Below are 26741 nucleotides of genomic sequence, written 5' to 3'. Positions count from 1 at the left end.
TGAAAATCCAGGGAAATACATACCAGGACTTGCTGACTAAGGCTTTTAGAGCAGATGCTTTGTATTAGTTTATCACACAAGACAGAGAAGGAAAAACCCTTCAGAAACGCCAATGCAAACCAGCCTGTTGTGGTTACCAAAAATATTAATGCCTTCAAATCCCATCTGCATCAAAATGCTGAACTGCAGGCTCTGAAAACAGGGAGATTTTTAATTTTGCTCCTTTTTTTTTTTTTTAAGATACAAATTAAAGAGCCAAGCCATGTATTTAGAGATTTCATGACGACTTGTGGTGGTGCCTCACGTTAAGAAACCTGAAATAAAACTGGAATAAAGAAATACAAAGGGTTCCAGAGTCACATTTAAAAATGCAGCCTCTCAGCCCAATTGTTCAAAAGCCCTTTAAGGGAAAAAGAGGTAGGGGAGGTCCCTCTATGCCATGAAACATGGACTTGGGGGAAAATGGAGCCATTAAAGAGTTTTTAAAGCCAGCTTCATAATGTGGATGCGAAATAAGTCATTTTAGACGCATCCCCTGGCATTTTTATATATCATCTAATAAGAAAGAAGTGTTTGAGGCTGTGATGGAAACAGCACAAGGACTTTCTGAAACTCATAAGCCTCTTTTTGCGGTGGGACAGCTCACAGTATCACCCCTAGTGGCTCCAGACTATTTCCTTTGAAGTCTGCACATTAACACAGGGAAACACAAAGAGCTTCTTCATGGCAAATCGTGGTGGGTGAGTGCTGACACAGGAAAATGCTTAAAATTTACTGTTGGCAGGTAATACTGCAGGTTATGACCTTTAGAGAGTATGTTTTAACCAACAGTTTTTTAAAACTTTTGATTCTGGGGTGTTATTTTATCTGTATATATGCACAGAGGCAAACAAATACAGAGCTGGACATGGATGAGGTTGTCCTGCATATTCTCTCCCTCTAAATTTGAATTTGGACACGTGGACAGAATCAAAACTCAGGCAGCAATTATTTCTAGAGGTGGACTCCTGAGACTGGAAAGAGAAATCTGCATTCCCACCCTTCCAGCAAGGCTGGAAATATTCATCACCTCCCAGACAAATGGCACCTGGAATGCAAGGCCAGCATTCTGTACGACCAAGAAAATCAACCACACAGGCTTTCCCGACCCTTGGCAGGCAGCAGAGCCACTCATGCAAGGGAGAAACCTCTGCTGGAAAAGCAAATAGGAGATGCCTTGGAAAAAGGGACAGTGTACACTTGTGCTCCCCTCAGGGTAATGAAATCACGCTCTGTAGGAGCACAGCAGCATCTTGCATGGAAATTTGATGGGGAGGATTTAAATTCAGTCCTTGATGGCCCACATCATGCTTCTAAAATGAGTTGACTTCTGCCACCTTGGAATTTAAATGGCTGTTTAGGTCTCCAGATAGAAATTGGGATATTGCTCTCCTGCCTCTCAGCCCACATTACCAAGATGAACTCAGCATGCTGATAATGCAGGCTGCTCTTTCTCCCAGACAGAAACTCCCGGGGTGAAAGGACACCGGGAAAATAATAATTCTGTATAAAAAGCCAGGATTAAACACGGGCTCAGTTGATGAGGTTGAGGCCATACACTTGGTACAAATCACCCACGGAATGAGAAAGGGGTTTGGGGAAAAACCACATGCAATTGGAGATTGTCATCACTGCTGCAAACAGCTTGAGGAACCAAATTAAGACTCAACTAAAAATCCTGCCGTTCCCTTTCCCTCTCTCACTCCTCCTTTCTTCACCTGCTTCTGCCATCCAGACCTTCCCTCCTTCTGTAGTCACTGAGGTCAAGCAGCTCCTAAAACATTCCCTCCCACCCCCCCCCCTTGTCCCTACTAACTCCATGTTACCAAGGACAGAGTTCTCAGGGCTCGGTTTTGTGTCCCTAAAGTATTAGGCATTAATCCAACACCAGCAAAGCTATCAAAGAAATTAGAGCCAAAAATGATCCCAGAAACCACTTTTTGATTAAAAGACTGCACACACCCACTGAGGGCATAACACCAAGTTGTTTATTTTTCCCCTAATTTCCCCTGTGGATTTCACTAAGGTCACAAAACTACGAGGCAAATTGGAAGTGTCTAGAGTATATTTTCCTCTTTAATTGCTAATATTGAATGAACTCCCCTCTGCTTACTAGTTCTTTTTCCTACAAACCATCTTATGAACTATAATACCTAAACACCTTCTTCCTCAAATATTCTTTAATACAGTTCATGCTACATAGGTCTGTGACTTGAAAAACTCAAGTTTGCAAATGTAACCTTCCCCAAATTTAGACACCTTCAAACAGATGATGTTTCCCCAAAGCATTTGGCCAGAGAGATGCCTGTTCCTTCTCACAGAATCAAACTAACTTTGTGGCCTCAAGGGGAAAAGGCCATTTTCCAGCAGAGCCAGCTCTATCACAGTCTCATCAAGCTGCAAAATAAGTCAGAAGCCTCAAAAGATACTGTGAAAACAGGAGGGCAGGGAGACACATCTGAGCTTTGCTCCAACATAATCCTGTTAACAGAGCCATGTTTTAATGGATACCCTGAGGACTGTGCTCTCCTCAAGCCAAATTCAGGTGTTCTGAAATAAATCCTTCAGGCTGAGGATGAAGGAGAGGATTCAGGATTATTTATTGCAGGACCAGGGAGAAGGGGTGAGCGTACACTGTCCCTTTGACATGAAAAGTGCATATTATGAGGTCTGAAGCACAAACTAATCAAAGCACATGCTGTGTCTGCTTTTGTACCTGCCAGAAATCCTGGTGGAAGGGGAGAGGGTTAGAAAAGGGAAGAAAACGAGGGAATGCTTGGTTACACCAAAAACAACCACAAATCAGAATCAGAATAAAGACACAAGTCTCAGAGATATTAGTAGCTGGAAGAAACACCCGCTGGGTACCCTGAAACCAGAATAAAAGAGGACAAAGAACAACCAGAGGATTTTAGTATTTGCCCCTGTGGAAACAAGCAACAAACTTAGGGGTACAGAAAGGTAACAGTAAGTAGAGCTTTGCCAAATCCAAAATACACCACAAACACTTGGCAGAGGAGGTAGGAAAGGATGAAGTGTGTTCTGTACCTAAAGCAACCCAAGCGCCCACAGGGGTGTTTGTACATGGTGCATTTACCTGTGTTAGGAGCAATTAAGCATTTCCTTTGATGAAATTTGGGGCTATGGAAAACAAGCCAAGAGAAGAATTTGCACAGTTCAGTGTCCCCACAGGTCCCAGCAAACTGGGAAACAGAGGAACTAACCAGAGCAGATGGGAGGGTCGAGGGTGGCTGGGAGGAGAAAGCCAACAAGCAGAGAAACCCACCAACGTGGGCAGCGGTGTCAGCCAAGAAAGCCAAGGAGAGGAGTCTCCTCAGCTCAGCTTTGCCGATTATCTGCAATAAACTGCATCTCTGCTTGCTTCACAAAGTCACAGGCAAGGATTGTCTCCCCCCAGTTCCTCACGACACCTTTGGGGAGGGCAGGGAACGTTCACACAGCCAAGCGGGAGGTTGTTACCCATGTGAGACTCCTCCTGGTCAGCGTGCAAACACTACCTGTGCTGAGATCAGAGGGGGAAGGAATTTAAAGGCAGGAGATCTGAAACTGGACAGTGACATTTGACATGGCTTATGGACCAGGACAGCTGAACACTTCCAGGTATTTCCAAGCAAGCCACAACCCAGACTCGACAGCTCCAGCTGCAGACACTGGGGACACATTCATGTCACAGCAGACACTGGCAAGACCTCACAGAGCTGGATTTAGAGGACTCCTCACCTGTTTTCATTGTATTTAAGTTAGAGAACATACTGACTGTCCTTCTCAGCTAATGGGCTCAGTAAACCAAGTGCACCTGCACTTTATGCTGCTGTTTACTGAACTGTGAACATTTAGAGTTGCAGCCTTTGGAATCAAGGCTTCAGAGGCACTTAAACATCACAGGAGCTCAGCGCTCTGATCCAGTGTTCGGCTCCTGAATGACAGCAGGACTTGGAGCTTGTCTCACTTGCTGCAAGCTTGGGTCTATGCCAGCTTATGTCCAGCCTCAGTTCATCCACAGAACTAAAGACCTAGAAATTCAGGCTAATAAATAAAGGCTCCTTTCTGGTCCTTTTTTCAAACCTGACAGCAAGATCCTTCAATCCACCAGAAAAGGATGGTCTTTCTACCTCCAGTCCTCTCCACAGGGATCCTCCCCGAGTACATTTTTTCAGGCTCCTCAGATGCTCTTTAAATCATCTGGAAAGAAATCTGTCTCCTGAGGTGACTCCCAGACACTGCTCTTTAGTGGACACACACCTTCAGCTCAGGGCAGCTGAAGCTCCTCGTTGTACTGGTTTATGATACGACTCTGCATTGTACAGTGGAAGAGAATTCCAGGTTTGTCACTGGCCTTCACAGAAACCACCTGAAGTATTTTCCTCGACCTTCACCTTGCTGACCCTGCATTGTACAGTGGAAGAGAATTCCAGGTTTGTCACTGGCCTTCACAGAAACCACCTGAAGTATTTTCCTCGTCCTTCACCTTGCTTTTGCTCTGCGTTGCTCTATGGCATCCCCAAACATCTAGAGATGTAAATACAAGTGCTGGTAGGAAATACTTAAGTCATAAATTTAATTAGAGGGCACTGAAAGCCTCACTAATTACTTACTGCAGAAGGGGAAGCTGTTGCTGGTGGCTCCAAGGCTTTTGCTCTTATCGAGCCGTAGCAAGGAATTTTCCCCACAGGAGAATAAAAAAAAAAAAGAGTCAAGTGAAGTGTATCCTAATTAAACTAATATGCCATCCAGGGTCAGGATTTTATTTCCTACATAGGCTAGAGGTCTCTTAAAAGCACCTCATCTCACCTTCCCCTTTCCACCAGGATGCACTGCTGGAAGCTCAGCTGTGGGACATCTGGGAATTCCCCTGCACTGGCTCACCAGGATGGTGACAGGATGGGATTTTGCTCTGATATGGAGCTCACAATTAAGAGGAAAAACATTAACAGCACTGCTTCTTTATGTCTTAGAGAGATTAGGCTTGTCAATCATTAATGCATAAGCTAAAAAAAAAAAAATCCATCAATAAACAGGGCACAAAAAAAAGAAAATTTTATTTAAACAAAATCTGCATTGCAACTTATGTAACATTAACGGAGCTTATGCCAGGTTCTATGTGCTAGGAATTATATGCTACTTAGTGAGAGCTTATTCATCACTAAAACATGAGACATTTCTCCTGCAGATGGGTTAAAAAAGCACTTGCTTTCCTACTGCCGAAGTGTGAGAGGAGGAAAGGGACACATTGGAAATGGAGCAGCCAAAGAATCATGGTCTGGGCACCTTCACACCACAGCACCCTGAGACTGTGTCTATTCTCACATCATCCTTCTGCCCAGGCTCAATATGAAATGTTTGCAGGCTGATTAATATTTTTTTTTCTACTCTGAATGAACAGTAATCAATGCCTCGTTCCCTCTACTTCCCTAGGGGAGAAACCATCACACTTAGACAAAAATGGAGCCACAAGTTGCCTCCCTACACCTCAGCCCAGCAGCAGGTCAAAGAAAAGCAGGAGTTCGTGTTGGCACACAGATCCGACCACAGGTTTTTGCTGGATGAGTGTCTCCAGGGTTTTTGGTCTTGCATGAGTGAAGAAAAAGCATTTAAGCTCAAATTACAGGAGCACTGTTGCCACTAATAAGGCATTAACATTTACCTCCCTCTCCAGCAACTCTATAAATTATCACTAGGGAGAGGGAGGGGTGGGAAGAGGGGGAAAAAAACCCAGGTATTTTCTTCTCACCCTGGCACTCAGTCATGTGCCCAGCAAGCTGGCTCAGAAACCTGACAGACACAACTGCAACAGAGGCACATCCCTCCCCAAAATCCTTTGGCAAGACCAGTCCTGATCACCTCATGGTGGCCAATTAGTTGTTTTGATGGTAGTGTCATGTAAATATAACGGGTTCTGTGAAAGGAGCAGCTCACTAATGATGCAGGATTTAGATCTCCAACACACACGCTCAAAATTCACACGGATGCTTTAAACACTGTCCTGTAGCTTATAATTAAAATGCCACTGACTGCACAGCTGGCACTAGTCTTTTAACTGAATTTCCTTCTAAATTATCACTTGCACTCAACCCTGAGTATACATCTTTGCTTGGAACTAAAATCAATCCTCTCTCCTACTCTTCAGCCAGGATCTTGCCTGTGGATTGTCAGTACTTTTCAGCAGCACAGCTTCACAGACTCCTTTCTCCTTAAAAGAGGAGAAGAAATGTCCAGTGCACAGGCCTATTTTGAGTACCACAACTCTCATTACCTCTGTGTGACATCCATAAGGATGCTCAGGGGAACAAGGATGGCCCTCTTACCCTTCTGCCTGAGCTCAGCAGCTGTGCCGAGGCACAAAGACAAATGCCCTCCAGGCAGAGGCTGGCTTTGATAACCCAAGAGGAAGATGTGGCTGGAAAGAGGCCCGGAGGAAGAGCTGCCCTCGGGTGCCACTGTGCAAGTGAGACTGCAGCGAGCGAGGTCAGCTCTGCAGCACCTCAGCTGGGCCTGGCTGGGGAAAGGCAGGGTTATTCTTTGAAACTGAAACCCAAAGCAAGCAACAAACTGAGAGCAAGGTGCAGTCAGAGATCAATCTACTGTCAACTTCTTTCATTACCGAGGGAGAGCCAAGGACAATTCTTTTTATGCTCTCCACAAATTATCCCCTCACCTGGACATTACCGCTGCCCTAATAGCCACGGCCAGACTTAGCCAGTCCCAAGGTGTCTTTAAGCACATCCAAGCAAACAAGAACCCCTATTTCTTCATTTTCAGAGCACACTGCTTCTAGAGTCCAATTAGACTGTGGAAAAAAATAGGTCTCAGGAGAAGATAATAATAAAAGAAAGTGCACTGCAGTCCCCTAATCTGCTGCCTCACTTTCAGGCTTTCCAGACACCCAAGAGCAGCAGCGACACCTGTAAGTTGTATAAAAAGCTGGTTTCAGTCTGCTACAGGTCAGAGCCGCTGCTGTTGAGGGGCAAAGGACCAGAAAGTTGAGTTCAAAGGGACTGCCTTTGGATCTCTTCTCCAACGCGCTGGGAATCGACCGCAGAGTGCTCGGGAACGAGGAACGATAACCAAAATCACGTGGGATTCAGCACTTCCCTACAAACCAACCCTGTTTATGTAAAGCCTCGGATGAGGGTGAAAGCTTGACAAGATAAAGTGATGAAAGTGAGCACACGCAAAACAGACTGTCATAAATCAGAGGGAGGAATGTTGGGTATTTTGCAAAGAACACACGTCCTTTTTTTTTGGCTGGGTTGGTATCTTTTTAATCACAAAAAGCAGACATTGTGTTTGTGGCAGGGGGAAAAGAAAACAAGTGTTCACAACACGCTTTGGAGCTTTATGTATCAAAACTAACTGCCAAAACACACCTCCCAGTTGTCTGTTTTCAAGCAAAGCCTCGCTCTGCTGCCTGGGTAACCAGCACACTCGTAAGCACTGCTGACAGGGACCCCAGGTGTCTGATCACATCCCATCCTTACCTGGCCCTGCTAAACACAAAACAGGCAATTTCATGTGTTCAGCCCACGCTGAACGTTCATGTTAATATAAAGCTTTAAATGCCTTTTTTTTTCTCCAGTGCTGAGGCTTTCTGGAAATGCCTGACACTCTGTGTCAGGTGCATCCTGCAGCAATGAGGGGATCAGGTGCTGACGCCCCTTGGGAGAAACAGATTTTCAGACAATGCAGATTAAATGAAAATACTCCAGTTGAAATCTGGAGGACCATTATGTGCCCAAAGGATGGAAAATTAACTAACCTGCAGTTATCTGCATCAAGGGGTCGATCTGAGCTGCCAGTCCTAGGGCCAGAGTGGCCTTTACCACAGCAGTGGGATTTACAGGGCGGATAATTAGGTCTCTGATATCCCCAATAACAGGCAGGATGCTTTCACAGGGACACAAAACTAGATCAGAACTTGCTTAACATTTTACCAACACGTATGATGACAGCACAAACACCCAGAGCAGTCATGCATTGCTGCAGGAAGGACCTGGGGCTCGAAAGGGAACAAAATGAAGCTGTTTGATGGGGGGGGAATACATGATTGGGATGCAGATAAAAACACAAGAGCATCTCCTTCCTTTAGGAATCTGGAGGTGAGTCTGGAAGGGAAAGGTTAAGGGAGTTTCTCTTGAAACAGTGTAACTTGTGGGGCTCTCACATAGTCAGAAAGAAGCAGCAAGGAAATGTGATTACAACCTATGATTTCCTGGCCCACCAGAATACAAGAAGAGGTAATATTTTGACTGTAAACATTAAAAAAAGAGCCCTTTATAAAAACAATCTTTCTGTCATTACAGCAAAAACACTGCATTGTACTTAACAGCAAAAAGCTCATAAGAGAACACTTCAAACACTTCATTTAATTTACACCCTTCACACAGGTAATAACTAAAAGATTCCAGGTTAAAAAAAGCCACTGAATAAAACACACTTAGTAGTTTGATGTGCTCACCTTCCCATCGTAGCGTTTCACTATGAACTGGTCCAGGCCCAGATCTGAAAGGAAAAAACCAAAGATACTCAGAAAAAGCCCTTAAAGCTTAAAAACAAGTATTTCTTGGTTTTTTTCTGTATGAGAAGATTAGAAAGTAAAATGCACAGTCTCAGGAGAGCACAGGCTGATTTTTGGTGCTATGAAGAATAAAACCCCTCCACAGAGCTACGTCCCGTGCATTTTCTGCCTGATTATGGTAATTATCACATCCTCATTTCAATTTAAATTAGAAAAAAGATGGAAAAAGCAAAATAAAACCTTTCCCGTGCCTGCTGCATCACCTGCTTTTGAAAGAAGAGAAAGGTTCATGCTAAGCTGCAAAAAATGGAATTATTCATCCCACCAGGGTGACCCCCTTGCCCTTTGTGACCCAAAGCAGCTACAACTCCTCTGTCACCTCTATTTCAAAGGTCAAGCCAATTGCCGGAAGGCTTTTTGCACTTGTGAAAATTCCAGCCAGAAAGCACCTTCTCAATGTTTCATGTGCCTGGTAACAGTGAAAACTGCATATTCACACATTTTTTCAGACTTTAATCTTCTGAATTTTGTCTCCCTCCAAGCTGTGGTTATAAATCCAGTAAACACTGGCACATTTAGATGTAGGATTCATTTGATAAATGTGATTATTTTGCTACAGACATGTTATCTGGTCAGAGCTCACCCCTGACCATCCATCTGGATGGTGACTTGAGTGTGTCATAATAAAGTAATTTCTCAGGAACACCTCCTTTTCCCCTGCCAAGAAATAGTGTTGTAAGACAGATCCCTGATAGCCTGACATTCTACATGTGCTCATGGAAAGCTGAAAAAAGGACATGGGTTAAAAATAGCAAGTGAAAGTATGTCTTAATGGCACCTCCTGCAACTGGACACTACTACTGGGAAAGCACACGAGTTTCAAACCAGAGACAAAATGAATGGATCCTTGTGTAGATGAACTGCAAAAGATGAGTTAGTAAGTGTCATTTTATAGATCTAAATGTATTTCTAAATAACTATAATAAATATTTATGTAATATGAAATAAATAATCATAGAAACACAGAATGGTTTGGGTGGAGAAGGGACCTTAAAGCCCATCCAGTCCCATGCCCTGCCATGGGCAGGGACACCTCCCACTAACCCAGGTTGCTCCAAGCCCCATCCAACCTGGCCTTGGACACTTCCAGGGATCCAGGGGCAGCCACAGCTTCTCTGGGCAACCTGTGCCAAGGTCTCCCCACCCTCACAGCCAAGAATTCCTTCCCAATATCTAAACTGAACCTACTCTGTCATTTGGAAACCATTTCCCCTTGTCCTGACTCTTCATGCTCTTGTAATAACATACACATGAGTCTGAATGTACATAGAGAAAAGTTATTAAAACAGCCAAATGACACCTAAAAAGGCAGACTATCAGTCCCTGTACTAAAGAAAAGGTTAATAATATAACATTTTTGTTTGTCACAGATGTAACAAGAGGTGGGCAAAGGGGAAGGTGATGTGGACTGTGCCTGTCCCATGGCTGTAACTGCACCTAAACCCCCAGGCCAGCTGCAGAAGCTGCCAGGTTTGTCCTCAAGCTTCTGAGCTCTGAGGATTTAATTATTTGCTGAACAAAGTGCTTACAGCACCACAGAAATGGGGTTGTTATTCCCTCTGTCATGTCAGCCTCCTCCGACACAATCACGTCTGACGAGAAGCAAATTTACAGCCTTGGTTTATGCACGTCTGGGAGAGCGGGGAGAGACATTTATATGAAAATGCAGTACAAAACTCTGTCACTTTTCCTGTTGCTTTTTTTCATGTCACTGTACCAGCACGCCCTGGAAGACAGTGTTGGGGACTGGGGTTAAATCCAGCAGGCAGCCAGTCACTAGTGGGGCTCCCAGCACCGGGCCAGTCCTGTTTAACACCTTTATTAGTGACCTGGATGAGGGGATAGAGTGCACCCTCAGTGAGTGTGCAGGCAACACCAACTTGGGTGGGAGTGCTGATGTGCTGCAGGGCAGGAAGGCTCTGCAGAGGGAGCTGGACAGGCTGGATCCCTGGGCTGAGGGACAACAAGGCCCAGTGCCGGGTCCTGCCCTTGGGTCACACCAACCCCTGCAGCTCCAGGCTGGGGCAGAGGGGCTGCAAAGCTGGGAAAGGCCCTGGGGGTGCTGGTGACAGCGGCTGGACACGAGCCCGGCTGTGCCCAGGGGGGCAAGAAGGCCAAGGGCCCCTGGGCTGTGCCAGCCATGGTGTGGGCACAGGAGCAGGGCAGGGATTGTCCCCTGTGCTGGCACCGCTGAGGGACCGCGAGGGCTGGGCCCAGTTCTGGGCCCTCAACAGGAGAGACCCGGAGGGGCTGGAGCGTGTGCAGGGAAGGGAACGGAGCTGGGGAAGGGGCTGGAGCAGCAGGAGCGGCTGAGGGAGCTGGGGGGGCTCAGCCTGGAGAAAAGGAGGCTCAGGGGGGACCTTCTGGCTCTGCAAGTCCCTGACAGGAGGGGGGAGCCGGGGGGGGGTCGGGCTCTGCTGCCAGGGAACAAGGGACAGGAGGAGAGGGAACGGCCTCCAGCTGTGCCAGGGGAGGTTTAGATTGGATATTGGGGAAAATTCCTTCACCAAAGGAAATACAGCACTTCACCTCCAGCGCTGTAACAGGCTGCCCAGAGCAGTGGTGCAGTCACCATCCCTGGAGGGATTTAAAAGCCATGTAAATGTGGCACCACTGGGGGCATGGTTTGGTGGTGGCCTTGGCAGTGCTGGGTTAATGGTTGGACTCAATCTTAGAAGGTCTTTTCCAACCTAAGCGATACCATGATTCTGTTGCACACACAAGCACATTGGTTCCCATCAGTTTTATGCTCAGCCATGCACAAGTGTCCCCTCTGCTGCATTAATTAAGCTGCACACCTAAACCCCTCTATAAAATTCCTCTTAAATAGCTCCTGAGAGAATAAGTCAATTCAAAAGCTGAAAAAGGGCATTTATGTTCAAGGCATACAGTTTTACTCTATACATTTTCCTTTTGCCAATACAGTTAATTTTCTTTTCTGTGGACTTACTGCGTGGTTTTTCCACAGTCCTTTAAAGCTGACAAAAGCAAACCAACAAAGAGGGTCTGTTGCTTGATGCCTGTGTTCTTTCTCTGTATTACACAAAAAATCCAAGAGGCTTTTCCTCCATGATGTTACAACAGGAATTCAGTGTTTGCGTAGGCTGGAGAGCCAATGGAAACACTGCATGGGTGAGGACAATCACATCTACCAGGGGAAGGGAAGAATGTTAGTTATTACAACTCTGCTACTCAGAAGGCAACATCCTACATTAGAGGCACCTCAGGATTGTCTGTAAGTGACACACTCATTAGACAAACAGCCCCTGGCTGGGCTATTGCTGAAGAGCTGCAGGAACACAAGCTAATAGGCATGTTTAACCAGCACAAGAGAGCTTTCCCACCTTTCACTGGAAAGCAGGGGCTGAAACACCATTCTCCCAGAAGTGGATGAAAGGATTTCCTTCAAGAGAGGCAGCAATGAAACACAGAAATCATTTCAGGAGGATACCTGGCTGCTTCCAGAAGCCTCCCTGGGACATGCACCACAGCTGCTCCAGACCAGTGACCATCCTGGGCTTCAGTGCTTGTTTCTGCTTGGACAAACCCAGAGTTTTCCCCATGACCTGCCCCAGAATATGCTTTTTATTTACCTGAGACCCTGCACAACAGCTCACCTTTCCCTACAGATGTGGATTTTCAAAGCCCCTCTTGCTCCCCCAACCAAGGGCTCCGCACCAGCTGCTCCAACAGGGACCTGCAATGATTTCCAAACCAGCTTCCTTGTAATCTTTAACTACTATTACTCCTAAAACTTCTGATACCACCTAAATTACTATCAGGGGCCCAAAAGAAACAGCAGCCCTGCCATGGAGTACCTAAGCACGTAGCACCACTCCAAGTGTTATTTCAGACTAGACTGACACCAATGCCAGGATATAGGCTGCCACTTTTATTCATGTGATAGTACTTTCACAGCACTCTAAAAATAAAAATGTTTCAAAATAAAGCAAAATGACTTATACTCACTGCCTTCCACAAAGGAGAAAATGGGGTTTTTGACAGCAGAACCACATTTGCTGTATTTACTTCTCTCATTGTAGTGTGGGGAGGATGTTTTAATGGAGAAGGAATGAATTATGTAAAGGAAAAAACACAGAGTAACTTGCTGTTACTGTTGTTCAGCTCTAGCCAAATCTAAAATCAAATGCTTATTATATTTCTATTGATTAACAAGAACATACTTTCCACAGATTCACTCAAAGACAGCTAATTACCACACTTGATAAATATCTAGACAGTTACTAAGCTCTTCGTGTTATCTTGTAAAAAAATCCATGGCCAGTAGGTTATAGATTGCAGTTTTAAAAAAACATTTCAAAAACGAGCTTCCAGGAGAAGAATGATTATATTAGGCCAAGAACACAGTTGAGATCAATTAGAAACCATCATGATTTCCTCTGGGATGCCAGCAGCTTTCCACTGATGGAAAAACCTTTTCAGTTGCTTCCAGTCTTGATATCCTTGTCAGATTTTTCACACTATCTGGGTAACATTCACTCACGATCTGCTTCTTTCCCACTGCTTAATATATAACATGGACTCGTTCTTGCCAGCAGATGAACAAAAGGGCTAATTATGAAGACTGAAGAGCCTGTTCACCATGCTTGTGATGTGCCATGTTGTGGCGCAGAAAATGCTGGAGCAAGTTTTCCCCTTCAGAGCTGTAACCCAGCTCCTGATTTTTGTATGAGTATTTCCCCTCTGAATTTAAAATGTAATCTGCAAGCAAACAATGAGCTGCCTGAGATTTCTCAGGGGACGACAGCCTCAGGTTTGTGTTTCAGTGCAGGACTGTTTTGTTCAAGGAACAGGGGACTTTGCTCTCATCTATCTCCCCCTCCTCCAACAGGCAAGTCAGTCTCCCTGTGAGATGTGCATTCCTAACACCCCTGGTAAGCCACACCAACCTGTCAGCTATTCTGGAAGCCCTAATTACTTGGGTTTTAGCACATAAACACACATATAAATGCACCTCTTGCTTGCTCATCCTTGGCTATTTTCCTGGGGTCTCATACCAGGCTCAAAGATGATTCTTGCCAAGGAATTATGTATTTTCACAGACAAAAAAACCCCTCCTCTGAGTCACCTCTCACTTGCATCCTTTCCCTTAAGACCCCTCCAGCAGATGCACTTGGGAGAGAATACAAAAGTAAGTCCCCATCAACAAACCAGGAGGCAAGTTCAGCATCTCTAATTTCCTTCTAGATCCTTAATGTCCCAGTTGAACACTTTGTGTAATTTTAAGGATCTGTAGAAGCCCAGGGAGTCCTCCCCACCCCACCACACCAGGTGAGTGCTTGTCACAGCTCATGGCTGCTGCTTCTACAGATCAGATCCATATTTCACAAACTTAACTCAAAACAACAAATAATCACTCAAGCACTGCACCAACCCAGAAGCCAGCTTGTGCCCAGCTGCTCTTGAAGTCCAGACATGGAAAACAAGCCATTTCAACCCCGAGAACCAAACTGTACAGTCTGGTCGAGCCACCAGACATCGGCCCCGTCCTTCACGGCTCCTCTCCTCCGACACCACCCTGGGCACAGAGGCTGCAGGGGCACAGCTGCTGCTTCTGGCTGAGCTTCAGCAGCATGTTTGGGGGTTCTTGCAGGCAGAAAAGAAAAAAAACCATCAGAAAAACCTTCCAAGAGTTCAGATATTAGAGCTCCTGCTCGTTTCATGGTGAATCCTGAAAGGCATCTTTCACGCAGCATGAGTTTGGGATAACCAGTGAGATTAACACTGGGATGGAAGAGCATGACTGGTTTGGGTATAATCTGCCTTTGTTACAGTGTGCTGGGATGAGATATGACATATTTCTTACTTCTTTCAATCCTTACTGCAAAAAAACCTAAGAAAACTGGTACTGGCTGAGCACAACACAGCTCCTTCTTAGTCAAGGATGCTCCAAAATCCTCAGTTTCCCCAGGAAAACAGCAATGCAGAATGGACCCAGGTAAAGTCAGGGAAAGGAAGGGAATCTTGATCCTTCCCACCAGAGACAGAATATTTTCAGCTGGTTGGGGTACCAAGGAAACTCCAGGTACAAAGCAACCATCCCTGCCCATCCAGCCTTGGAGCAAAGTTATCTCTTGGGTATGAGAGTGGGAGGAAAAAAATAATACAGGACTGCAGGGAGCAGAAATCACCACCCACGCTTCTGTTGGTGCTTGGACTCTGCAGATACTTATAAAGAAATTATTTGTTTAAAGCAGCTTTCAGGTTTAATGCCATTCTTTGGCTTATCCTGACAGACTGTTCCAAACTCAGCAAGAGCGTGTCATTCCCTAAGCACAGCTTGCCTGCTTGGGAAAGCTATGGCAGGAAGTTTGACTGAACCAGAGAAAGCATTCTCCAGGAGCTGAGGAACTGGCATTCATTTTCCCCAAGCCAGCAAAACACAGGCTCGAATTAAGCTGATACTTTATAGACAATAAATCAAACTTTCCCCAAAGTAATCCATAAAAAAGAATCAGGCACACAGTACCTCACAGTAGATGAGCAGTTTAAAAATAAATACAAGAGGGACTCAGCTCCCTCATTACTCCAAATCACTTATATCCCACAGTATTTTCTCTCCATAAAACAGGAGATGCATTAACAAGAAGTTACTTGCTGAAATTCCAACTGGGAGCTTGAGCCCACAGAGCACCCCCTGCCCTGCTTCTGGGATACTCCAGCCCCTGTGGAGGGCACACCCATGTCATGACTCAGGGAGAAAGCAGCCCCAGCATTTCCCAACTAATCTATAACCTAGATTATCCTATGAGTCAAAAGTACCAAAGGGATGTAAAGTACAGAACTCATCTCACCAGCAGGTAGCACTCTTTGTTTTCAATTTCTGGTCTTAAAAATCACACCTATCTTCCCTTTTAGTTTTTTACTACCAGCTTTAAAAACGTTTGGGAACAAGGTTATGGCTGGTTTGACTTTATTGTAACAATAAGTGTTTTACTCTTCTACTGTTCATTCTGCAATAAACCCCCATTTGCTGTGATGGTCACAATGCACAGGAACAACCATCTTAGCAGTGGCTGTGTCCAGAACCAAGTCCATGACAGTGACACTCCTGAAGGCAGATTTTCCAACCAAGAAGATCCCAGATGCCCACCCCTCCTGCTGTGCCAGCTGATGGGCAGCCAAAGATCCATTTCCACCTCACTCCACTTGCCAAGAGCACCTAAGGATCACTAAGGCCACTTTTTTCCCTTACAAGCTGCTGTGTGTCACTGACTGGCAGCTAGCAGGCAATTAAAGGCAGTGCCAGGCTTCATGGGGCCATCTAAACAGCCAGGATAACAACGGGAATACAATGGGAAGTGAGTGGCTAAGACTGACAAATTATTTCCCATTAGTCACCTTCACTTGTTTCCAAAGTAGGTGTTTGCTGAGCACCCTTCCACCTATTTTCTGTACACACCTTAAAATGCACCAAGGACATACATGGAAGAAGTAAAAAAGAGTCAGATGTGTTGAAATGAAACACAGGATGTTTTCTATTTTTAAGCTTCCTGACAGGTGCTGCTGCTTTTCCAAGCACCAGTTCAAGAAGCCTTAGATAGACAAGATTATAACCTACAGCCATTAATTCACATGGAAACAACAGCCATGTCCAGGACTTGATGAAAACCTAAATATCAATTCACCCACATGCTTTTAACATTAATATCAGGATTATTTTTTCTTCCCTCCTGCACAGACTTCATATTGTTATTTCCTAAGGACAAGTGGACATGGTATTTATTTGGCAGCTGCCGTGTAAGATTTTAAAACACTTTCACAGTTTGTACATAAACCCCACACTGAAAAAGTTAGCATTTGGGGGCTGAAGTTCTCCATTAATGCCCGAAGAGAGGAGTTTTCATTTGACAAAAGCCTGTTTCATTCTTTGAGATACAACACGGGAGACCAAGGAACATGATCTCGCCCAAAACATGAACCTCCTCCAACACAGACCGCAGACAAAATCCTCCTGCCACCCCACCAACACCAAATATTCAGGACACAGTTTTCCAGACAAGAAAAAAGTGTCTGCTCCCCCACTTGTTGCCTGCCAAATCCCCAGAGGTCCCACAGCTGATCTGCTTCCCTGCAATCCACAGGGAATTTGAAGACAGCAGAAATGAGCTCTACCCTGGCCAGCAGCATCACATGGAGCTGCCTGGACCCCTTTAGAATCATTTGGGTTGGAAAAGACCTCTAAGATCATCGAGTACAACTTTTACTGCCAAGGTTTCCCTTGTCAAAGCAACCTCCTTTTGCAGGTTTATGAACAGTTCTTGAAATGTTTCAGTCCAAGGTAATCTTTCCCTATTAAATATAGGAGAAAGGCATCCCACCTGCTCTCTAAGGCTCACACCAACCAGATCTGCTACACTGCAACAGCATTGCAGGCACCATGGAAGGGAAGAGGCTAATTTTGGGCTTAGAGATGGGAAAGAGAGCTTCAGGAGGTGCTTCCTAGCCCTAGCAATGCCAGGTTCAGAGTTGGGAAGTTTAAAGATCAGGTAAGCAGAGACCAGAGCGTGTTAGTTCCCCAGATTACCCCCCACTCATCACTTACTCTCTGGCTGTTTTTCATTGGGTGTTATGGACCTCACAAAGTCCTGTGGGGTCATAAAAACCTCCGACTCCCCGTGCTCGTTGATCACCTTCAACGTGGCGAAGTATCTGAAGATCTTGTCCGGCGTGGAGTAGGCTCTGATCCTGTTCTCATATTCCATCACCTGGAAAGGAAATGGAACCAGCATTAGATGTGCTGTGTCCTCCCCCAGCACCGACCCTCGGTCCTCAGAGGGATTTGCCACGGGACAAGTCGTGTGCAGCAGCACAACCCTCGACCCTTTCAGCAGCGTTTCCTTCACAAGCCTTGGAACCACCAGGAAAACTGGACACGTGAGCTGCTGGTGTCCCCAGACTAAGAACAAACACTACAAATCTTTTATTATTTATAAGTTTAGACTTTTCATCATGGCACAGGAAAAACAAATTAACAAAATCCCCGAAGGTGCTTTTAAACATGAGCATAAAAGAAAAAAAAAAAAGGCGCTGGCATCGAATTTGTGAATCTAAAGCAGCTCAACGTTTTAACCACAGTGTTGAAGGGTTTGATTTGTGATTAATAAGTGAAGCAAGAGAAAAAAGCCTTGGAAAGCTGGGAGAAACCTTTACTTTCAAGCAGAGTGTTGGAAAAAACTACTCAGAGCTGCAGCTGGCTGCTCAGTCACCCAATCTCATTTTTTCCTCTTTTCTATCACGCTGGCAGAATTCCACGGAAACTCAGTCCTCTTCTCCCCACCAATCTGCCTCTTGCTAACTCTGCCAGTAATGATTATTTTGTACCTAGAACCAGCTCCCCCAACGCACAACTGGAATTAATCAAAGCTTTTCTAAACAAAATCACATCAAAAGGCCACAAGGGAGGAAAAAGGCACAAAAAGACCTACACTCCATCATGTATTAGAGAAGAAAACTTTCCTCCTTACTTCAGCTTTTTATTCCTGCATCATATGCCATGTTTAACAGTCCATAATGTACTTGAAACCTTCAGCACTTCTGGCCAAGAGCCACAGAAGAAAAAAAAACCCTACCAATGATGTGCTGGAAGAGAACAGCAAGATCAAGGGTACTGCCAAGGCAGCTGTAGATCATTTCTGGCTTTGGGCCTGTTTCAGCCTTGTCCTTTAACTTGAACAACTTCCTCACCCTGATGTTTATCAGACAGAAAACACCCTCTCTAGTTTTTCCTATTTCTAGGCTAGAACAAGTCAAAGGTTTTTAATCCCCCAAGTCAGGTTCTGGTAAAGTAACTAGGGGAAAGCAAAGCCTCTCCTCTATATTTATTCCAGCTCAGATCTCCAGCAAATGCAACTGGAGATGACATTATCCACAGTGACAACACCTAAAGCATTCCTTCCACTCTTCTCTGCATCACCATGACTTTTCCATAATTCACATGTCCTTGCGTCAACCACTAGAGGCAGTTCCCTCTTTCCTGCAGGGAAAGTTTTTGTCCCCAGGCCCTTTGCACCTGTAATCAACAAACCTTATCTGGTTTTTATTGCTTCAGTCCACAGGGCTCTCTAAAGATAAGGGCACTGGATCAAGGGCAATTGCTTTATTGCCAAGTTACAAGTTTTTGTCAATCAGCTGAACTGCAGTAGAAGATGACACCCACTTTCCCAGCTCTTTCTGGCTTTGTCTACTGCTCCCACCTGGCAGGAGGCAATTCCTTATACCAAAGTGATCATCTGACTTGTGGCTGCAGGCCCATATCTGACTCCTTCCTGACCTGAGCTCATGAATAACACTCCACCCACCTTAATCAGCCAGAAACAGCCTGGTATTTTTACCTTCCAGCAAGACAACTAAACCCAACGAGCAAGCCCCAGACTGGAGCCAAGAGCAGACACCACAGACCACAACCAGCCCCCTCCATCCACGACACCCCTTCAACACAGCCTGCTTTCTACCTAAAAAACTCATCTGCCAAATTTTCCAAGCCTATGGAAAAATTTCTTGCAAGGTACTTGCAAGATCAAATGCTTCCCCTCAACCCAGCTGGGCAGGTTGCACCTCTGTTACTCAACAACCCCACTGCTGCACCAGAGACACGAGTCCGAAATGTTTCTGCCAGTAAAACTGTATTTTATTTTATCCCACCTGGCTGCACATCCACCATGGATCTTCCCTCTGTATCTATTTTAAGACCTTGTCAAGATGCTACGGACAGGCCTGTTGCTGTCAGGTGTTTTCTCCTCATGTTGAGAGTATGGGCCTTGCTGAGACTCCTCCTCACCAGTCCACCAACTTCACTGCCACCTCTTCCTTATCCCAAGCTCAGGGCAAACCCCAGGGCCCCTGCTCTATGACTGTTAAGCAGTCCACATTTTGCTTTGACTGCCCACTCAGATCCATGCTGCACCCTCGAGTCCACCAGAACCATCACAAGAAGTGGAGAGTCCATTTACAGTCCTGTCCTGAACCATGTGCCATCCTGTCCTCTATCCATAGGTACTCCTGAGGATGACTTGGATGACTGCCAGGCACTCATGGGGATGCAATTTTGAATATGCAGCTCTAGACCAGGAAGGGTCACAGTCTGTTGCTCAAAAGCCACACCTGGCTCCCAAAGCACCGACAGCTTACTAACAACACAGGCTCAAAAACAAGTCTCAGCTTGCAGCATAATCTAGACCAAAAAAGTAGAATCTAAACTGCTTTTTAGCATCTCACAGGTTGCTTTCATTACAACCCAAATCCCACTTCTTCCACGGGCTTCCCCACAAGAAGGGAACAGATGCAGCCCCCACTCCTTCCCTTTGCCCGCAGCTGAACTCACAGTTACATCATTTTCTGACATGAGCTAATCAGCTGGCAAAACCTGACAAATATGCTACAGCCCATCCCTCTGACTTCAAGACTGGATGGAACACAAAGCCAGGTCAAGAAGGGAACAGCCAAGATGCTGCAAATAAAAACAGCTCACTTACTCAAGACTGGGTGCTGAACATGAAGTGGGTGATGATATGGGTGGCCTGATCCCATGTGGAGATAAGAGCCCATGTATTTGGGTGCACACACCACCATTTGAGAGGGGTTTTTGCACTACTTCAAAACAATCTGGACATAAAATCATCCCAGGCAAGTGTCTCCTCCCATGACCTCTCACCTTCCCCCAGTACATGAGTCCTGGACTCAATGAGGACTAGCCAAAAAATTCTCATCTGCCCCCAGAACTGCAGCCTCACAGAATCAGGCACCTCCAGAAACATAATGTGATTCAGAGGGAGAAGTCCCTTTTTGGCATTTAGTAGTAGAGCATGTACTGGAGGAGAGAGAGGAACAAGTAATCCCTGCTGCTCTACAAGAGGGAAGCTGCTGTTGAGACTATCAATGTTTATGCTAAACACCTCAGGTTAAAAGGGAAAAACCCCTTAATCCTATGCTGACATGAAAATAAAGCTCTAAATTAACATCTCAATGCACTTCCAGAGCATCGAGGGGCCTCCCTGACCATGCAACAGCACACATCTTAGCAGGGTAAATTAATTAGGATTCATTTTCTTTGTGTTTCCCATTGTGATGCACAACCAAATGAAGGCTCAGCATGACTAACACCCCAAGGCAACATACCTGCAGGACCCAAACACTGCAAGTGCATCTTGATAAAGCAGCCCTAATGCTGCATGCAAACACTTTTAGCAAGTTAATTAACACATCAGCCTGCCCACACCATACATTACAGCTCATTAGCCTTCAAACCATACAGGCACTCAAGTAAATCTTTTCCTTTCCTACCCTACCCACTGCATAGACAACACGTGCCTGGAACCATCCACACAAGACCTCAACACTTGCTGAGGGGTTTATATCTCAACTTCCCCTTCCCTGGATCACTACCTAAAACAGCAGTGTCAAACTTAATTTATTACTTCACCACTAATCATCAGCTTCATTAAAAGCAACACTGGGATAACAAACAAGTGTTAAACACTTGCAATTAGGCTTAATTTTTTCCGCAAGGAAAATCCCACACTATTTTCAATTAATTATGGGAAGAGTTGGAAAGGGTTTTCACTGTGGGTGGTGGTGTTTTTAAACGTATAAGAAGAGTCAAGAATTCCCTACGTGCTACACAATTTACTACTAGGGGAGCAGCACATCCTGGGAGCAGCCCTGATTTTGAGTCAGGAGCAGGGGCACACCTTCCTCTGCCATCTGAGCTGGCCACATTCAAACATTCCTCCTGAGGTGACTCACCAGAGCAACTGCTGAGCAAACACTGAGCCCACAGTGGAGCTGCTCAAACGCGGAACCTGCACCTGGGAGACTGCCTGGCACATCCTGCTTGGGAGGAGGCACAAGCAACACTGGCATTCAGGTCACAGAAGGCACATTCAGTCTGCAGGCCGAGGAGAAAAGGCTTGTGTTGGCAAAAGGATGAGGAGGTCAGTTTTAAACAGTGCTCTCCCCAGAGGAATGGCTGCTCCCGAGCTCAGTGCCGCAGGAGGAAGGCAGGTGGGACTGAGGGGGGATCCAGACCACACACCATTCCCACTGGACCTTTTGGGAATGCCTGGCTCGTGTCTCATTTGGAAAGTGTGGCCATATTCCTCCCTGCCCAGCTTGGGAAGGAAAGAGCTGGTCAGCACAGACACATCTCTAACACCCAGAACAACAGCCCTCGCCTGCAAACACACTGTCTCTGGCTTGCCCAGCCAGCAGCAACCAGCCACTAGGACAAAAATCAATCTTTACACCCAGAGAATCAAAAACAAGAGTGTGGGTGAGGGTGGATTGTGGTTCGCTCTTTGCAACCTGCCTCCATCTGCTGACACTGGAAAAAAACCCAATGACCTGCTTTTCTTGAGTGGTACTGGCAAGAGCTGAGGCTGTCAGAGCCCCTGACACCCCGCTGCCACCAAAATCAGTGGAAGAACCCACACTCCTGGGCACTCCTGAAAGCCTCAGCACAGTATCTTACAACATAACTTCACTGAGTTGCCACCAGCATGTCACAACAGGGGAGAGTTTGCAGCCCCAAATACCACATGGCACTTGAAATCTCAAGTTGTGTAACCTACTCTAGCCAGGAACCGAAAATGATTCAGCAACTTCAAACAAAACACCTCTTAATTTTTCGTGAAAGGCTGTTAAAGCCATTATATAGGACCATCCACAATTTAACAGCTAATGAGATGCAGCCTCCAGGATATGGATTTAAAAATAATTATCAGAAGCAAATCATACAGAATGGGAGTAGATGCTCATCAAAATTCCTTTCTCCTCTTTGGCGCTGCAAAGATATTAAATCATCCACCACAGCCCAATAAAACCGACATCCAGACAGGTTTAAAAAATAAAGTACTCTTGTCTGCCAGTTCCCAGTTGCAGGACTCTCTGATATCTTATATCCTGTAATAACAGTGGTTACAGATAGCACCAAACTAGTTGTCAGACAGCTCTGAGGAGCCCAAGGCTCTCAGAATTACCCAAGAGTGAAGGCAGGTCACAAGATGACAATACAGTTTATTACTCAAGCTTTCCTCCTCATGAAAATGTGTCTGATCTGAAAATTGAATTGGCATAAGAGTTGAGAGAGAGCCAGGACTAATCACAAACAGGGAGTGAGGCTGTATTTCAACAACTACATTTACATGGAATAATTAAAGGAAAAATTCATCCTCTACTTCTTCCTACTGCATATTCCCAGACAAAGGGATGGACTCAGAGATATACATGCTGGATGTCTCAGATGGTTTAAAAGCTTTGGCACCAGTCCCCTACTTTTTATGCACCATCCCAAAAGCCATCAAGGCAGGAGCCTTGATTATCATCAGCAAGCCACTTCTTGGACATCCCACTGGAGATGGGAATGGAGGTCCCCATTTCAGAGGATCAGTGTACTGTGCTTTCCAAATAAACAAGGTTCACCCTAAAGAAAACCCACGGCAGCACGCCAAGAAAGCAAGTTCCCCAAACAGCAAGGAAATAAAGACAAGCACAGAGGGAGTTTTCCCCCTGGGAGCAGCCGCAGGTGTAACAGGGCCACGTTTGGTACCTTACGATCCCTGAACCCGGAACGTTTCTTCTTCTTCCCTTCCGGCTGCGCCTCCTCCTCGCCCGATGCGACTGCCTTCCTGCCCTCACTGCTGCTCTCCTCCTCCTCCTCCTGCTTCCCCTTGTCCCCTGGCTCTGCCCTCGGGCCGTGCTTCACTGAGGACTCTTCTGCGTAGGCCCTGCAGTGGGGGAAAGAAAACGTCAGGTCAGGGAACAGTTGGGGTCGCCCAGATGGTCCTGCCAGGCTCCACCTGAATGAAACACTGGGGACACCTCAGTGTGGGACTGCAAAGGAGGGATCAGCCCCCTTGGAATACCTGTTGTAACCAAACCTCCACCCCACGCCAGAACCCAAACTAATAATTCCAGTACATTTTCCCAGTCCGAGAACGCCAGAGCAAACCACTCTGTGGATTATTGCACCCTCTCCCAAAAAGTACACACGCAAGAAACACTGGGAAGGGCATATCATGCCCCCTCTAGCACTGAATTCTACCTCTGCTTCCCCCCAAGAAGATACTCAAAGCGACAGAAGTGTGTTTTACCACCAGCACTGCAGGATTCAGGACGAACAGCACCTTTGTTTCAGCTCAGCTGATTTATTTTCTATCTCCAGCGCTTGACAGGCTGTTTTATTTCCTTCTTCCACCAATGACTCTTCTAAACTCCAGTACTACAGGATTTGTGACAACAAAACTGGACTTGTTTATCCTCAAGGAAGAAATAAAACCGGCAGAGCACAGGACCCCTTTTTCCCTTGTTGTTCAAACACAAAGATCTTCAGGCAACTCTGTTCACAGACCAAGACTCAACACTCAAAATCACTCAAAGTCAGGAGCAACTCCCAGAACTGCAACTGGCAACAGGGTGATTAAATAAAAAGCAGGATAAATCCCTAAGCGAAACAATGCTCTGGCTTTCCTATGCTTTACTTGTAAAGCAGTTTGGAACCAGCCAGAGCTCAGGCCACATTAACATCACTGAAATTATAATCTCTGAGGATCTGCTAACATGTCACAACTAACAAAGCCAACAGTTTGACAAAGTTATTTCTCTTTCTAAAACTCTCAGGGAAAGTCTCAGCTCAGGGAAACATCCCAGCCTGCCTGTAATTTAAGCAAAGCTGCATTTACTTTGCATTCCTGGTGATTTATTTTGGACTAATCACAGTGTATGGGGCTCACACACACTGAGGAGCCTCTCCTTAGCCACTTTGGTACTCCCTGGAACTATGAATGTGGTCATTTACAGCTGTGTGAGTTTATTCCAAAAGGGCTGCCTTGGGAGAAAAACAAAATCAATCCAAGATTTTTTTCAAGTCCCCCAAGCTCTAAGCAAAAGGCTACACTTAATTCATCCTACCAGTTTCCTGGAAAACACAGATGTGGTATGTAAAATGCACAGAAAAGAGTCTGTGTCTGTCTCCCCAGAAATCACAGAATCATGGAATGGTTTGGGTTGGAAGGGGCCTCAAAGATCATCTCATTCCAACCCCCTGCCATGGGCAGGAACACCTTCCACAGCTTGCAGCAATCTCAGCACATCAGGTTCCAAGAAGGAGAAATTATGGTAGGTGCTCCTCCAATTAATTTAAATGCTGCCAAAACAAAAGACAACTCACTCCTCACCAGCACCCAATTGTCAATTCACTAACAGTCACAGTACACTGGTGGAAAGCAAACACTTTAATACTCATGGAATGGTGTGGACTGGAAGGGATCAGCTCAAATAGGGGTTCAGAGGTTTCTAGTCCACACTGGGCCAGAAAACAGCTCCATCACAAGGGTTTGAGGTAATAAAATACACGAGTGCTGGGTGAAGAGCAGCACTAATCCTGCCTTTTCCAAAATAATGGAGTCTTACACACCAGTCTTTCCTTTCTGAAAAGGTCCTGAGCCTCAATTTGCCAATATATTTCTGTAAGTCTCACGGCAAAGCACCACCTTTAAGACGCCCACTGAACCAAACTTTCAGAGACAGGATCCAATCCTGGGTCCTCCACAAGTATCCTAAGACAGGGAAATTATTTCCCCAGAAGAGTCAGGCAGCTGATCTGTCTCTGGGAGCATGAAGTCCACGCTGGCACCTCTACTGAAGCCCTTCCTGAAAGTTTAATCAGCACTGGCACATCCTGGAGGAGCTGTGGTTTTGGCTGATACACAGTTTGCTGGAATAAGCTGTTGCCAGCTGAGGCTACACCAGCAGCACTGCCATGGAAAGCCCTTGTGCAGGGAGGGCACCAGTCTCAAGTAGCTCTGAGGGAAGAGGGGACAGAAAAGCAGTAGAAAATCAATTGCTTATCTACACAACCAAGCTATTCCATACAGAACGTGCTGAGAAGCTGTATCAGGAAAGATTTGCTCCTGTAATGCTTGAGTGACAGCTAGCAAACCAGGGAAGGGCTGGATGGAATTGAAAATCAAACATTTTCAGCAAATCCTACGCATTCCTTCAATCCATCACTCTGTCAAGCCAGTTGGCTGCAGCAATACAGACGTAGGCTGTTTGAGTACAGTCAGCTTTTTCCCCCCTCTGGTTTATCCAGGTAATTAACTCTGCTCTACAGTCACACCACCATCCCAGCACACAGGAAAACGAGCTCTGAGAATCAAGGCTGAGTTTGTAGGCTACTTCTCAAACAAGGTTTTAACCAGCTACTCCTCCCCTCCAGGCCACAGTCCAAACTACTCACTGAACTAACCATTGAAGGAGCTGCTCTCTGTGTACCTACTCCTCTGTGTATTTGACATCCTGCACCACCAGCCTCTGTTGAAATCCTTGGTTTCCAACAACTGCAACTTCCATCCTGTGCCCACATAAAGTCTTTCAGTGCAGATGTCAGAGTATGGCTGGAAAAGAGCCCATAGCTCCAGAAATATCCACCCTGCTGGACTTCCATCAGCAAGTGAAGACACTCCACCTCCTTTCCTTGATGAGGCTGACTTTCCAAGGGAATGCCTGGTGCTACAGCTTCTGCACGAGAGGGAAATGGAAACACAAAGAGTCCCTTCACTGTGTGCCCAGAGCAGCTGCCAGACTCCTGTCCCCACGGAGACCCTGCCCTGGATCCTCAATCCTACTGCCAAGCTTCAGCCATCCTGGTCTCTTCAGGTTCTCCCCCTCCCTCAGTGAACTGAATTTGAACCAAAGCCTATTTCCCACCCACTTAGCAACATTTTCTTTAAATCCTTGGAGAAAACCAACAATCAAGTGTGAGATTAGGTTCATCATCCCCCCCAAAAACACACAGAGCAACCACAGAGGACTACAATGCTAAATTCTCACTTAGCCAATCGTTCTGTAAGAAAGCCAGGAACATGCAACCATAGGATGTACCTCCACAAAGGATCCTGGGACTCACACCAGGCACTGGCACAACACTGCACAGTTGCAGGTCTTCCAATTAGAGAAATCCCAATCCCTGACTTGAAAGGATTTTTCTCCTTCGAATGACAGAAGCAGAACAGTGTGCAAACAAATCACAAAGCTTCGTGGCAGAGACCACAGTGCTCAGTTATCCTCATACTGAGGGCAGCAGAAA

General features: G+C 45.8%; 1 protein-coding gene across 6 annotated transcripts in view; it reads right to left on the bottom strand.

Moving 5' to 3' along the window:
• Positions 1-26741, bottom strand: part of MICU1 (mitochondrial calcium uptake 1) — an 86102-nt gene that overhangs the window by 42876 nt on the left and 16485 nt on the right. For 4 of the 6 annotated variants that reach the window (XM_027711036.2, XM_039385913.1, XM_039385912.1 and 1 more), the window contains 4 exons: positions 23202-23379; positions 17202-17364; positions 8516-8559; positions 2756-2767 (listed from right to left, as the gene is read on the bottom strand). In XM_027711036.2, coding sequence (XP_027566837.2) covers positions 2756-2767; positions 8516-8559; positions 17202-17364; positions 23202-23379 — 397 coding nt within the window. The remainder of the gene's footprint in view (positions 1-2755; positions 2768-8515; positions 8560-17201; positions 17365-23201; positions 23380-26741) is intronic. The other 2 variants (XM_039385915.1, XM_039385916.1) reach the window with 1 other exon arrangement.

The sequence above is a fragment of the Pipra filicauda genome, unplaced genomic scaffold (assembly GCF_003945595.2).
Source record: "Pipra filicauda isolate LSUMZ 115617 unplaced genomic scaffold, ASM394559v2 scaffold449_size645428_pilon, whole genome shotgun sequence".
NCBI classification, from domain to species: domain Eukaryota; kingdom Metazoa; phylum Chordata; class Aves; order Passeriformes; family Pipridae; genus Pipra; species Pipra filicauda.
The sequence above is the reverse complement of the archived record's forward strand: the minus strand, read 5'-3'. Positions and strand labels throughout refer to the sequence as shown.